The following is a 14078-nucleotide window of genomic DNA, read 5'->3' as shown; positions in this document are numbered from 1 at the left end:
CATCAGTAGTTAGCTGGTTGTAGTTGACCGGTACCACATCATCAGTAGTTAGCTGGTTGTAGTTGACCGGTACCACATCATCAGTAGTTAGTTGGTTGTAGTTGACCGGTACCACATCATCAGTAGTTAGCTGGTTGGTTGTAGTTGACCGGTACCACATCATCAGTAGTTAGTTGGTTGTAGTTGACCAGTACCACATCATCAGTAGTTAGCTGGTTGTAGTTGATCGGTACCACATCATCAGTAGTTAGCTGGTTGGTTGTAGTTGACCGGTACCACATCATCAGTAGTTAGCTGGTTGTAGTTGACCGGTACCACATCATCAGTAGTTAGCTGGTTGTAGTTGACCGGTACCACATCATCAGTAGTTAGTTGGTTGTAGTTGATCGGTACCACATCATCAGTAGTTAGCTGGTTGGTTGTAGTTGACCGGTACCACATCATCAGTAGTTAGCTGGTTGTAGTTGACCGGTACCACATCATCAGTAGTTAGCTGGTTGGTTGTAGTTGACCGGTACCACATTATCAGTAGTTAGCTGGCTGGTTGTAGTTGACCGGTACCACATCATCAGTAGTTAGCTTGTTGGTTGTAGTTGACCGGTACCACATCATCAGTAGTTAGCTGGTTGTAGTTGACCGGTACCACATCATCAGTAGTTAGCTGGTTGTAGTTGACCGGTACCACATCATCAGTAGTTATCTGGCTGGTTGTATTTGACCGGTACCACATCATCAGTAGTTAGCTGGTTGTAGTTGACCGGTACCACATCATCAGTAGTTAGCTTGTTGGTTGTAGTTGACCGGTACCACATCATCAGTAGTTAGCTGGTTGTAGTTGACCGGTACCACATCATCAGTAGTTAGCTGGTGTGCAGAAGCCTTTGGGACCTTTTAACATTTCCAATATCTGTGAACTTTACACTCTGTCAAGATAAAGACATGAAGATAAAGTCTGAGCTGTTGCATCTTGGGAAGTATTGATTCTCTCTCTCTCCCTACAGTCCCCTGAAGGACTCTGATAAGGACCGGCGTCTGTCGGTGGAGATCTGGGACTGGGATCTGACCAGCAGGAACGACTTCATGGGAGCACTCTCATTCGGCGTCTCAGAGCTCCAGAAACAAGGAGTGGATGGATGGTGAGAGGGAGAGGAGGATGGAGAGATGGATGGAGGGAGGGAGAGGAGGAGGGAGGGAGGGAGAGGAGGATGGAGAGATGGAGGGAGGGAGAGGAGGATGGAGGGAGGGAGAGGAGGATGGAGAGATGGAGGGAGGGAGGATGGAGAGATGGAGGGAGGGAGAGGAGGATGGAGGGAGGGAGGGAGAGGAGGATGGAGGGAGGGAGGGAGGGAGGGAGGGAGAGGAGGATGGAGGGAGGGAGAGGAGGATGGAGGGAGGGAGGGAGGATGGAGAGATAGAGGGAGGGAGGATGGAGAGATGGATGGAGGGAGAGGAGGATGGAGGGAGGGAGAGGAGGATGGAGGGAGGGAGAGGAGGAGGGAGGGAGGGAGGGAGGGAGGGAGGGAGGGAGGGAGGGAGGGAGGGAGAGGAGGATGGAGGGAGGGAGAGGAGGATGGAGAGATGGATGGAGAGATGGATGGAGGGAGGATGGAGAGATGGATGGAGGGAGGGAGAGGAGGATGGAGAGATGGAGGATGGAGGATCGAGGGAGAGGATGGAGAGGTAGAGAGAGGCATCCACAAACTCTAGAAACAAGGAGTGGGCAGATGGTGAGATGGAAGGAGGGAGGGAGGGAGGATGGTGAGATGGGAGGGAGAGGAGGATGGTAAGATGGAAGGAGGGAGGGAGGGAGGATGGTGAGATGGAGGGGCTTTTTGCGTGGAAGGGCTGGGTTTAATGAATAAGCAAGTTGTGGGTGTGTCGAGAGATGGCCTTTCACTGACCAATCAGAACGTGCTCCATGCTGAATTATGTGGTTGCTTCAAGTTGTGTATTTATGATATTTTATGTTTTTGCCTTGGAATCAACTCCAGACATGAAATAACAAAACGTAGAGCTATCTTTGCTAAATACATTGACTTGAACCCATTTGCAGTCCACAGTAATTCCATGGCTTCAATAACGTTCACACTGATATAGGGACTAGGTGTACTGTAAATTCCATTATGGCTGAGCATGGACAACACTGTCAATAAGCAGATTACATTCACTATTGATACGACCTGAAAACAGACAGATTTTTATTCTAATCAAATTCTAAACAAAATGAAAACAACTTGTTTTAAAATAGGCTGTTCCACACTTACAGGCACCATCATTTCTCCCCGTGGCCATATAATATTAAAACAACACAGACTATGGCCATATAATATTAAAACAACACAGACTATGACCATATAATATTAAAACAACACAGACTATGGCCATATAATATTAAAACAACACAGACTATGGCCATATAATATTAAAACAACACAGACTATGGCCATATAATATTAAAACAACACAGACTATGGCCATATAATATTAAAACAACACAGACTATGGCCATATAAGATTAAAACAGCACAGACTATGGCCATATAATATTAAAACAACACAGACTATGGCCATATAATATTAAAACAACACAGACTATGGCCATATAAGATTAAAACAGCACAGACTATGGCCATATAATATTAAAACAACACAGACTATGGCAATATAATATTAAAACAACACAGACTATGGCCATATAATATTAAAACAGCACAGACTATGGCCATATAATATTAAAACAACACAGACTATGGCCATATAATATTAAAACAACACAGACTATGGCCATATAATATTAAAACAACACAGACTATGGCCATATAATATTAAAACAGCACAGACTATGGCAATATAATATTAAAACAACACAGACTATGGCCATATAATATTTAAACAGACTATGGAGGGTTTTACATCTAAACTGTTCCCAGTTGCTGGGAATGTCCTCTCCACTGCTCCCCAATAGGAAGGGAGAGAATGTCCTCTCCCCTGTTCCACTGCTCCCCAATAGGAAGGGAGAGAATGTCCTCTCCCCCGTTACGCTGCTCCCCAATAGGAAGGGAGAAAATGTCCTCTCCCCCGTTACGCTGCTCCCCAATAGGAAGGGAGAGAATGTCCTCTCCCCCGTTACGCTGCTCCCCAATAGGAAGGGAGAGAATGTCCTCTCCCCCGTTACGCTGCTCCCCAATAGGAAGGGAGAGAATGTCCTGTCCCTCGTTACACTGCTCCCATTAGGTCTGTGTTTTATGAACCTAAACAGAACCATCTTACAGATCAGATCACGTTCACATCTCTAGAAGTTGAACCATCTTACAGATCAGATCACGTTCACATCTCTAGAAGTTGAACCATCTTACAGATCAGATCACATTCACATCTCTAGAAGTTGAACCATCTTACAGATCAGATCACATTCACATCTCTAGAAGTTGAACCATCTTACAGATCAGATCACATTCACATCTCTAGAAGTTGAACCATCTTACAGATCAGATCACGTTCACATCTCTAGAAGTTGAACCATCTAACAGATCAGATCACGTTCACATCTCTAGAAGTTGAACCATCTTACAGATCACATTCACATCTCTAGAAGTTGAACCATCTTACAGATCAGATCACATTCACATCTCTAGAAGTTGAACCATCTTACAGATCAGATCACATTCACATCTCTAGAAGTTGAACCATCTTACAGATCAGATCACATTCACATCTCTAGAAGTTGAACCATCTTACAGATCAGATCACATTCACATCTCTAGAAGTTGAACCATCTTACAGATCAGATCACATTCACATCTCTAGAAGTTGCATTGAATGTGCGTCACGGAAGTTGTCACCATAAAACCAGGAAGGGGAATCATTCATATCAGATTGCTTGTTTTCATTTCATTTTATTACAGTCAATCAGTTAAAAAAATTTCAAACAACAATAAATAAATGTAAAATATAATGACATAATAAAATCTTCAGGATAAACGAGACAGGCATTGCTGTTGAAGGTCCCCAAAGCACATACATCCCTGGGTCTCTCGTCTTTTCAGTTCGCTGCAGCTAGCAACTGGAACGAGCTGCAACAAACACTCAAACTGGACAGTTTTATCTCTTCATTCAAAGACTCTATAATGGACACTCTCACTGACAGTAGTGGCTGCTTCGTGTGAAGTATTGTTGTCTCTTGCCCTTTGTGCTGTTGTCTGTGCACAATAATGTTTGTACCATGTTGTGTTGCTACCATGTTGTTGTCATGTTGTGTTGCTACCCTGCTGTGTTGTCATGTGTTGCTGCCATGCTATGTTGTTGTCTTAGGTCTCTCTTTCTGTAGTGTTATGGTGTCTCTCTTGTCGAGATCTGTATTTTGTCTATATATATATATATTTTGTATTTATTTTTAATCCCAGGCCCCCGTCCCTGCAGGAGGCCTTTTGGTAGCCCGTCATTGTAAATAAGAATTTGTTCTTAACTGACTTGCCTAGTTAAATAAAGGTTAAATAAAGATAATTTTTAAAAAAAGCCTTCGTTATCGCAGGCCTAAGGGTGGGCTTGGGGTTAGAACATATGAAGCGGAAAACAAGCCATTTTTTACAGTTTACAGAGAACTTCTAAATACCAGAATCACCGATATTCACAGGGTCTCGTCTCTCGTTTCATGACGGGCATGGACACGTAGCCTACACCATGGGGGGGGGGGGGTTACACACCTCCAAAACGGGACCTACATGGATAAAATAATGTGGGTCTGTCTACAAGGTAGAGATCCAAAAGGAATGTCAGCTCACTGTTTCACTCCTCTCTAACTTGACGTTTTAATAAAGCCTTGGTGATTTAACATTTATTTCCAAGCGGTCTCAGGAGCCAATCCCTTTATGGACAGTCTTGACTACTTCACGATTGCATTGGGCAGACAAAAAAAAAGCCTTAATTGTTTTTTTTATTGTTTTTTTTTAATCAAATACCACAAAATGGGAGAAGAAAAAACCTTAGTTTATGTTTCTAAATAGGAAGTATACAGGCACCAAAAGCACGTTAGGCTGCTCTTGTTCCATGTACATATGAGCAGTATGCATCACAGCTGGATAGGCTGAGTTTCCTCTGTCAGAGTTCATTCCAGAACCAACAGCGTTACCGCTAAAACCTGTTTTTGGTTGGTCTTAAATATCCCCATCAGCTCTACCTGAAATGACCACTTTGGATCATGTTTTTAAGGACACGCCTAAAATATTTCCACCCTTCCGATCTGAGTGCAGGGCTGATATAAAACAGGTACATTGCCAAACCTGGCGTTAGGGCTGGGAAATGCCAGTGGGCCCTGTTTTTACCCAACGAAATGTCAAAGTAATGTGAATTTGAAACTAGTGCCACTTTAACGCCAGCCGAACACAGAGCCAATGGTATGAATCTGTAGTGTTAATCCGTATATTCTACAGGTTTAAATTGTTGTCCCAAGAGGAGGGAGAGTACTTTAATGTTCCTGTCCAACCAGATGGAGAGGACGGCAACGAGGAACTACGACAGAAGTTTGAGGTGAGAGAAACCAATGACATCACTGGCGGGAGGTGAGTGTGTCAGCCAGAGGGAGGGCTGCTAGTATTATATCCTAGGCTCCAAACACCTTATTTTTACCCGCTCAGCCGTGGTGCTAAACACTTTCCCTCGGGGGAATCCCCGTCGAAACCAGATGCAGTTTGATTTCCATCTTAAGTGGAGGTCCAGTTCACTAATGTTACCCCATCGGCTCTCCATTTAGGCCAGTTCCAACCTCTATGTAACAGTCCCCTGTTCCAACCTCTATGTAACAGTCCCCTGTTCCAACCTCTATGTAACAGTCCCCTGTTCCAACCTCTATGTAACAGTCCCCTGTTCCAACCTCTATGTAACAGTCCCCTGTTCCAACCTCTATGTAACAGTCCCCTGTTCTAACCTCTATGTAACAGTCCCCTGTTCCAACCTCTGTATGTATGTAACAGTCCCCTGTTCCAACCTCTATGTAACAGTCCCCTGTTCCAACCTCTATGTAACAGTCCCCTGTTCCAACCTCTATGTAACAGTCCCCTGTTCCAACCGCTGTATGTATGTAACAGTCCCCTGTTCCAACCTCTATGTAACAGTCCCCTGTTCCAACCTCTATGTAACAGTCCCCTGTTCCAACCGCTGCATGTATGTAACAGTCCCCTGTTCCAACTGCTGTATGTATGTAACAGTCCCCTGTTCCAACTGCTGTATGTATGTAACAGTCCCCTGTTCCAACCGCTGTATGTATGTAACAGTCCCCTGCTCCAACCGCTGTATGTATGTAACAGTCCCCTGTTCCAATTGCTGTATGTATGTAACAGTCCCCTGTTCCAACTGCTGTATGTATGTAACAGTCCCCTGTTCCAACCGCTGTATGTATGTAACAGTCCCCTGTTCCAACTGCTGTATGTATGTAACAGTCCCCTGTTCCAACCGCTGTATGTATGTAACAGTCCCCTGCTCCAACCGCTGTATGTATGTAACAGTCCCCTGTTCCAACTGCTGTATGTATGTAACAGTCCCCTGTTCCAACCGCTGTATGTATGGAACAGTCCCCTGTTCCAACTGCTGTATGTATGGAACAGTCCCCTGTTCCAACCTCTATGTAACAGTCCCCTGTTCCAACCTCTATGTAACAGTCCCCTGTTCCAACCTCTATGTAACAATCCCCTGTTCTAACCTCTATGTAACAATCCCCTGTTCCAACCTCTGTATGTATGTAACAATCCCCTGTTCTAACCTCTATGTAACAATCCCCTGTTCCAACTGCTGTATGTATGTAACAGTCCCCTGTTCCAACCGCTGTATGTATGGAACAATCCCCTGTTCCAACCTCTATGTAACAGTCCCCTGTTCCAACCTCTGCATGTATGTAACAGTCCCCTGTTCCAACCTCTGCATGTATGGAACAGTCCCCTGTTCCAACCGCTGCATGTATGTAACAGTCCCCTGTTCCAACCGCTGTATGTATGGAACAATCCCCTGTTCCAACCTCTATGTAACAGTCCCCTGTTCCAACCTCTGCATGTATGTAACAGTCCCCTGTTCCAACCTCTGCATGTATGGAACAGTCCCCTGTTCCAACCGCTGCATGTATGTAACAGTCCCCTGTTCCAACCGCTGTATGTATGGAACAATCCCCTGTTCCAACCTCTATGTAACAGTCCCCTGTTCCAACCTCTGCATGTATGTAACAGTCCCCTGTTCCAACCTCTGCATGTATGGAACAGTCCACTTTTCCAACCGCTGCATGTATGTAACAGTCCCCTGTTCCAACCGCTGTATGTATGGAACAATCCCCTGTTCCAACCTCTATGTAACAGTCCCCTGTTCCAACCTCTGCATGTATGTAACAGTCCCCTGTTCCAACCTCTGCATGTATGGAACAGTCCCCTGTTCCAACCGCTGTATGTATGTAACAGTCCCCTGTTCCAACCGCTGTATGTATGTAACAGTCCCCTGTTCCAACCGCTGTATGTATGGAACAATCCCCTGTTCCAACCTCTATGTAACAGTCCCCTGTTCCAACCTCTGCATGTATGTAACAGTCCCCTGTTCCAACCTCTGCATGTATGGAACAGTCCCCTGTTCCAACCGCTGTATGTATGTAACAGTCCCCTGTTCCAACCGCTGTATGTATGGAACAATCCCCTGTTCCAACCTCTATGTAACAGTCCCCTGTTCCAACCTCTGCATGTATGTAACAGTCCCCTGTTCCAACCTCTGCATGTATGGAACAGTCCCCTGTTCCAACCGCTGTATGTATGTAACAGTCCCCTGTTCCAACCTCTGTATGTATGTAACAGTCCCCTGTTCCAACCGCTGCATGTATGTAACAATCCCCTGTTCCAACCTCTATGTAACAGTCCCCTGTTCCAACCTCTGCATGTATGTAACAGTCCCCTGTTCCAACCTCTGCATGTATGGAACAGTCCCCTGTTCCAACCGCTGTATGTATGTAACAGTCCCCTGTTCCAACCTCTGTATGTATGTAACAGTCCCCTGTTCCAACCGCTGCATGTATGGAACAATCCCCTGTTCCAACTGCTGTATGTATGTAACAGTCCCCTGTTCCAACCTCTATGGAACAATCCCCTGTTCCAACCTCTAGATTGAAGAACATGTAGTTAGATTGAAGAACATGTAGTTGGGTTTTCTGGCAGTTATCAATAAGAAACTGTAACTCTGATCATAAGTTGTCTCTCCCTATCAGAGGGCTAAGATCGGTCCTGGTAAGAACACAGACGGCTCCTCCTCTAACTCCACCTCTAAGTACGATAGCAACGGTAACCAGGACCGCGTCAAACTGACAGACTTCAACTTCATTATGGTGTTGGGCAAGGGCAGCTTCGGGAAGGTACGTGGTGGAGAGGCTGTATGTGGGGGACGGAGAGACTGTATGTGGGGGGTGGAGAGACTGTATGTGGGGGACGGAGAGACTGTATGTGGGGGATGGAGAGACTGTATGTGGGGGACGGAGAGGCTGTATGTGGGGGACGGAGAGACTGTATGTGGGGGGTGGAGAGACTGTATGTGGGGGGTGGAGAGACTGTATGTGGGGGATGGAGAGACTGTATGTGGGGGGTGGAGAGACTGTATGTGGGGGGTGGAGAGACTGTATGTGGGGGGTGGAGAGACTGTATGTGGGGGGTGGAGAGACTGTATGTGGGGGGACGGAGAGACTGTATGTGTGGGACGGAGAGACTGTATGTGGGGGGTGGAGAGACTATGTGGGGGGTGGAGAGACTGTATGTGGGGGACGGAGAGACTGTATGTGGGGGACGGAGAGACTGTATGTGGGGGGCGGAGAGACTGTATGTGGGGGACGGAGAGACTGTATGTGGGGGACGGAGAGACTGTATGTGGGGGACGGAGAGACTGTATGTGGGGGGTGGAGAGACTGTATGTGGGGGACGGAGAGACTGTATGTGGGGGGTGGAGAGACTGTATGTGGGGGACGGAGAGACTGTATGTGGGGGACGGAGAGACTGTATGTGGGGGACGGAGAGACTGTATGTGGGGGACGGAGAGACTGTATGTGGGGGACGGAGAGACTGTATGTGGGGGACGGAGAGACTGTATGTGGGGGACGGAGAGACTGTATGTGGGGGACGGAGAGACTGTATGTGGGGGACGGAGAGACTGTATGTGGGGGGTGGAGAGACTGTATGTGGGGGGTGGAGAGACTGTATGTGGGGGGACGGAGAGACTGTATGTGGGGGACGGAGAGACTGTATGTGGGGGACGGAGAGACTGTATGTGGGGGACGGAGAGACTGTATGTGGGGGACGGAGAGACTGTATGTGGGGGACGGAGAGACTGTATGTGGGGGACGGAGAGACTGTATGTGGGGGACGGAGAGACTGTATGTGGGGGACGGAGAGACTGTATGTGGGGGACGGAGAGACTGTATGTGGGGGGTGGAGAGACTGTATGTGGGGGACGGAGAGACTGTATGTGGGGGGTGGAGATACTGTATGTGGGGGACAGAGAGACTGTATGTGGGGGATGGAGAGACTGTATGTGGGGGACGGAGAGACAGTGTGTTACTCTGTTAAAGATCCTGTTAAATATCCCTTCATCTCTAGGTGATGTTAGCAGAGCGTAAAGGAGCAGACGAGCTGTACGCCGTAAAGATCCTGAAGAAGGATGTGGTGATCCAGGATGATGATGTGGAATGTACCATGGTGGAGAAGAGAGTCCTGGCCCTGTCAGGGAAACCTCCCTTCCTCACACAGCTCCACTCCTGCTTCCAGACCATGGTAAACACACACACACACACACACACACACACACACCATTCTCAAGAGCAGGTGTTCTGCTTTTATCAGTGTTTTCTGAGGTGGAATTCTGGGAAAACCTGGGGAATACTGAACAGTCTCTTCTCTCTCTCTTTCTCCTCCCTTGCTTTCTCTCTCTTTTTCTCTCTGTCTCTCTCTAACTCTCTCCTCATTATCTTTGTCTTCTCTTGAGAGCCCGGTCTGTCTACGGTGGCCTCTTTCAATAGCAAGGCTGTGCTCACTGAGTCTGTACATAGTCAAGGATTTATTTCATTTTTTGGTCAGTCACAGTGGTCAGGTATTCTGCCACTGTGTACTCTCTGTTTAGGGACAGATAACATTCCAGTTAGCTATGTTTTTTGGTTGATTCTTTCCAGTGTGTCAAATAGTTATATTTGTGTGTTTCTGTCCTGGGGCTCTGTGGGGTCTGTTTGTGAACAGAGACCCAGAACCAGTTGACTGAAGAAACTCTTCTCTAGGTTCATCTCTCTTTAGGTGAGGGCTCTGTGGTGGTTGTAGAATTGAGCAGCTCTTTTCTGGATTTTGATAATGAGCGGGTATAGTCCTATTTCTGCTCTGCCTGCATTGTTTTGGGTTTTGCGTTGTACACAAAGTATATTTTTGCAGAATTCTGCATGCAGAGTCTCAATTGAGTGTTTGTCCCATTTTTTTGTGAATTATTGGTTGGTTAGTGGACCCCAGACCTCACAACCATAGAGGGCAATGGGTTTGATAACTGATTGAAGTATTTTTAGCCAGATCCTAATTGGGATGTTGAGTTTTATGTTCCTTTTGATGGCGTAGAAGACCCTTCTTGCCTTGTCTCTCATATCGTTCACAGCCTTGTGGAAGTTACCTGTGGTGTTGATGTTTAGACCGAGGCAGGTGTAATTCTTTGTGTGCTCTAGAGCGACAGTGTCTAGATAGAATTTGTATTTGTGGTCCTGGCGACTGGACCTTTTTTGGAACACCATTATTTTGGTCTTACTGAGATTTACTGTCAGGGCCCAGGTCTGACAGAATCTATGAAGAAGATCTCGGTGTTGCTGTAGGCCCTCCTTGGTTGGGGACAGAAGCACCAGATCATCTGCAAACAGTAGACATTTTGATTTCTGAATCCAGTAGGGTGAGGCCGGGTGCTGCAGACTGTTCTAGTGCCTTCGCCAATTTTTTGATTACAGGTGCTTTCAAGAGATATTCATCTATAAATCTTAGAATGACAATATTACATTTTAAAAATGTTTTCGAATAGTAATTTAGTAAATTGTAGCGCTGTTTCATCGGATGCATTTGAGGGAAAATAGTTAGTCAACGTTACGCACCGATGTAAAATGCTGTTTTTATATATAAATATGAACTTTATCGAACAAAAGAATGCATGTATTGTGTAACATGATGTCCTAGGTGTGTCATCTGATGAAGATTGTCAAAGGTTAGTGCTGCATTTAGCTGTTTTTTGGTTATTTGTGACGCATGTAGTTGGTCGGAAAATGGCTATGTGGCTACTTTTACGATATACTCCTCTAACATAATCTAATGTTTTGCTTTTGCTGTAAAGCCTTTTTGAAATCGGACAACGTGGTTTGATTCAGGAGAGGTGTATCTATAAACGATATAATTTGAAAAAAAAATTGAAAATAAAAAGTTATACATTTTGTTATGCTAATAGGGATAGGATTTTTCGCTGGAGGACGGAGGCCGCACAGGGGTTAATAGTATCTTCATTAGGTTTCTACACTACCTGCCTTCCATCGGTACCATAACTTAATAGTTTGCCGTTTGTTCAGCTTCGATGCCTCATGGTTGATTATTACGCCGTTCAAGTAGCATTTGATTTTGCTGTGATCTGATAGGCTGTCAGTGGGCTGACTGTGATCTGATAGGGGTGTCAGTGGTCTGACTGTGATCTGATAGGCTGTCAGTGGGCTGACTGTGATCTGATAGGCTGTCAGTGGGCTGACTGTGATCTGATAGGGGTGTCAGTGGGCTGACTGTGATCTGATAGGGCTGTCAGTGGGCTGACTGTGATCTGATAAGGGTGTCAGTGGTCTGATAGGGGTGTCAGTGGGCTGACTGTGATCTGATAGGGGTGTCAGTGGGCTGACTGTGATCTGATAGAGGTGTCAGTGGGCTGACTGTGATCTGATAGGGCTGTCAGTGGGCTGACTGTGATCTGATAGGGGTGTCAGTGGGCTGACTGTGATCTGATAGGGCTGTCAGTGGGCTGACTGTGGTCTGATAGAGGTGTCAGTGGGCTGACTGTGGTCTGATAGAGGTGTCAGTGGGCTGACTGTGGTCTGATAGGGCTGTCAGTGGGCTGACTGTGGTCTGATAGAGGTGTCAGTGGGTTGACTGTGGTCTGATAGAGGTGTCAGTGGGCTGACTGTGGTCTGATAGAGGTGTCAGTGGGCTGACTGTGGTCTGATAGGGGTGTCAGTGGGTTGAGGTCAGTGATAAAGGAGTCCACAGTACCACTACAGAGAGATGAGCTATAGGTCTATCTACCGTAGGAGTCTCCTTGAAGCCTACCATTGACTAGGTATCAAATCAAATTTTATTGGTCACATACACATGGTTAGCAGATGTTAGTGCGAGTGTAGCGAAATGCTTGTGCTTCTAGTTCCGACCATGCAGTAATATCTAACAAGTAATCTAACAAATTCACAACTACCTTATACACACAAGTGTAAAGGAATGAATAAGAATATGTACATAGAAATAAATGGATGAGCGATGGCCGTGCGTCATAAGCAAGATGCAGTAGATGGTGTAGAGTACAGTATATACATATGAGATGAGTAATGTAGGGTATGTAAACATTACATAAAGTGGCGATATTATAGTGACACATTTATTAAATCCATTATTAAAGTGCCTAGAGTTGAGTCAGTATGTTGGCAGCAGCCTCTCTATGTTAGTGATGGCTGTTTAACAGTCTGATGGCCTTGAGATAGAAGCTGTTTTTCTGTCTCTCGGTCCCAGCTTTGATGCACCTGTACTGACCTCACCTTCTGGATGATAGTTGGGTGAACAGGCAGTGGCTCGGATGGTAGTTTGCCCCCGGTGATGCGTTGTGCAGACTGCACCACCCTCTGGAGAGCCCTGCTGTTGCGGGCGGTGCAGTTGCCGTACCAGGCGGTGATACAGCCCGACAGGATGCTCTCGATTGTGCATCTGTAAAAGTTTGGGAGGGTTTTAGGTGCCAAGCCAAATTTCTTCAGCCTCCTAAGGTTGACGAGGCGCTGTTGCGCCTTCTTCACCACACTGTCTGTGTATGTGGACCATTTCAGTTTGTCCGTGATGTTCCACCTTCTCCACTGCTGTCCTGTTGATGTGGATAGGGGGTGCTACCTCTGCTGTTTCCTGAAGTCCACGATCATCTCCTTTGTTTTGTTGACATTGAGTGAGAGGTTATTTTCCTGACACCACACTCCGAGGGCCCTCACCTCCTCCCTGTAGGCCGTCTCGTTGTTGTTGGTAATCAAGCCTACCACTGTAGTGTCATCTGCAACTTGATGATTGAGTTGGAGGCGTGCATGGCCACGCAGTCGTGGGTGAACAGGGAGTACAGGAGAGGGCTGAGAACGTACATACCCAGCGTGCGACAGAGCTGCAGGAGTTGTGACACGTTTTTGTTGGTTATGTTGTCATAGTTGTGCCTGGGGGGGGCATATGGGGGAGGGAAAAAGGAGATCATTTCCTTTTGAATTCCTACCTAAATGTAAAATGTTCCTGTTTTGCTCCTGGTAGGTTGGTTTCTGCTATTTGGGGCAAAGGCAGATAACCTCAGGCCTTGGATAATCCAGGATGAGATGGTGAAGGCTTTGTGTTCCATAAAGTGTCCAATGTTGCAAATCGTGTGGTTTGGCCTCAGAACAGTAAGTGTGAGCAGAGCCTGCTGGGCATTTGGTGCATGCCATTGGCTTGCGCTAGTGTAAGAGTAGGGGTTGGGCCTGTTCGTCTGCTCATGGCCTGGGCGTATGTGTGACTTCCATGTTGAGGCCCTCTTTGCGGGAGTGGGGGGCATGGGGTGGGCAGGAGAGGCATAGGTCTGATCTGAGGGGGCCTATATGAGTACAATCTGTTGCTTGTGTGTGTCCTCAGTGGGTGTGGGGTGTTGTCAGGGGGGGCTGACGGGGGTTGCTAGGAGGGGGTGGGGTCCCCTGGGTTTGGGGTTCTTCATTTATCTGTCCTGCTGTGATGTCGAAGCTATGGTCTGAGATGGACTGTTCTGCTGTGGTGTGGAGACTTTTGTCAGGATCTGGAGTGGACTGTTCTGCTGTG

General features: G+C 46.6%; 1 protein-coding gene across 2 annotated transcripts in view; it reads left to right on the top strand.

Moving 5' to 3' along the window:
- LOC115181935 (protein kinase C beta type) overlaps positions 1-14078 on the top strand; it is a 91207-nt gene that overhangs the window by 53135 nt on the left and 23994 nt on the right. For both annotated transcript variants that reach the window (XM_029743629.1, XM_029743630.1), the window contains exons 7-10: positions 1002-1136; positions 5430-5526; positions 8228-8371; positions 9603-9776. In XM_029743629.1, coding sequence (XP_029599489.1) covers positions 1002-1136; positions 5430-5526; positions 8228-8371; positions 9603-9776 — 550 coding nt within the window. The remainder of the gene's footprint in view (positions 1-1001; positions 1137-5429; positions 5527-8227; positions 8372-9602; positions 9777-14078) is intronic.

Source organism: Salmo trutta, unplaced genomic scaffold (assembly GCF_901001165.1).
Source record: "Salmo trutta unplaced genomic scaffold, fSalTru1.1, whole genome shotgun sequence".
Classification (NCBI taxonomy): Eukaryota; Metazoa; Chordata; class Actinopteri; order Salmoniformes; family Salmonidae; genus Salmo; species Salmo trutta.
This window is presented reverse-complemented; position numbering and strand designations above follow the sequence as displayed.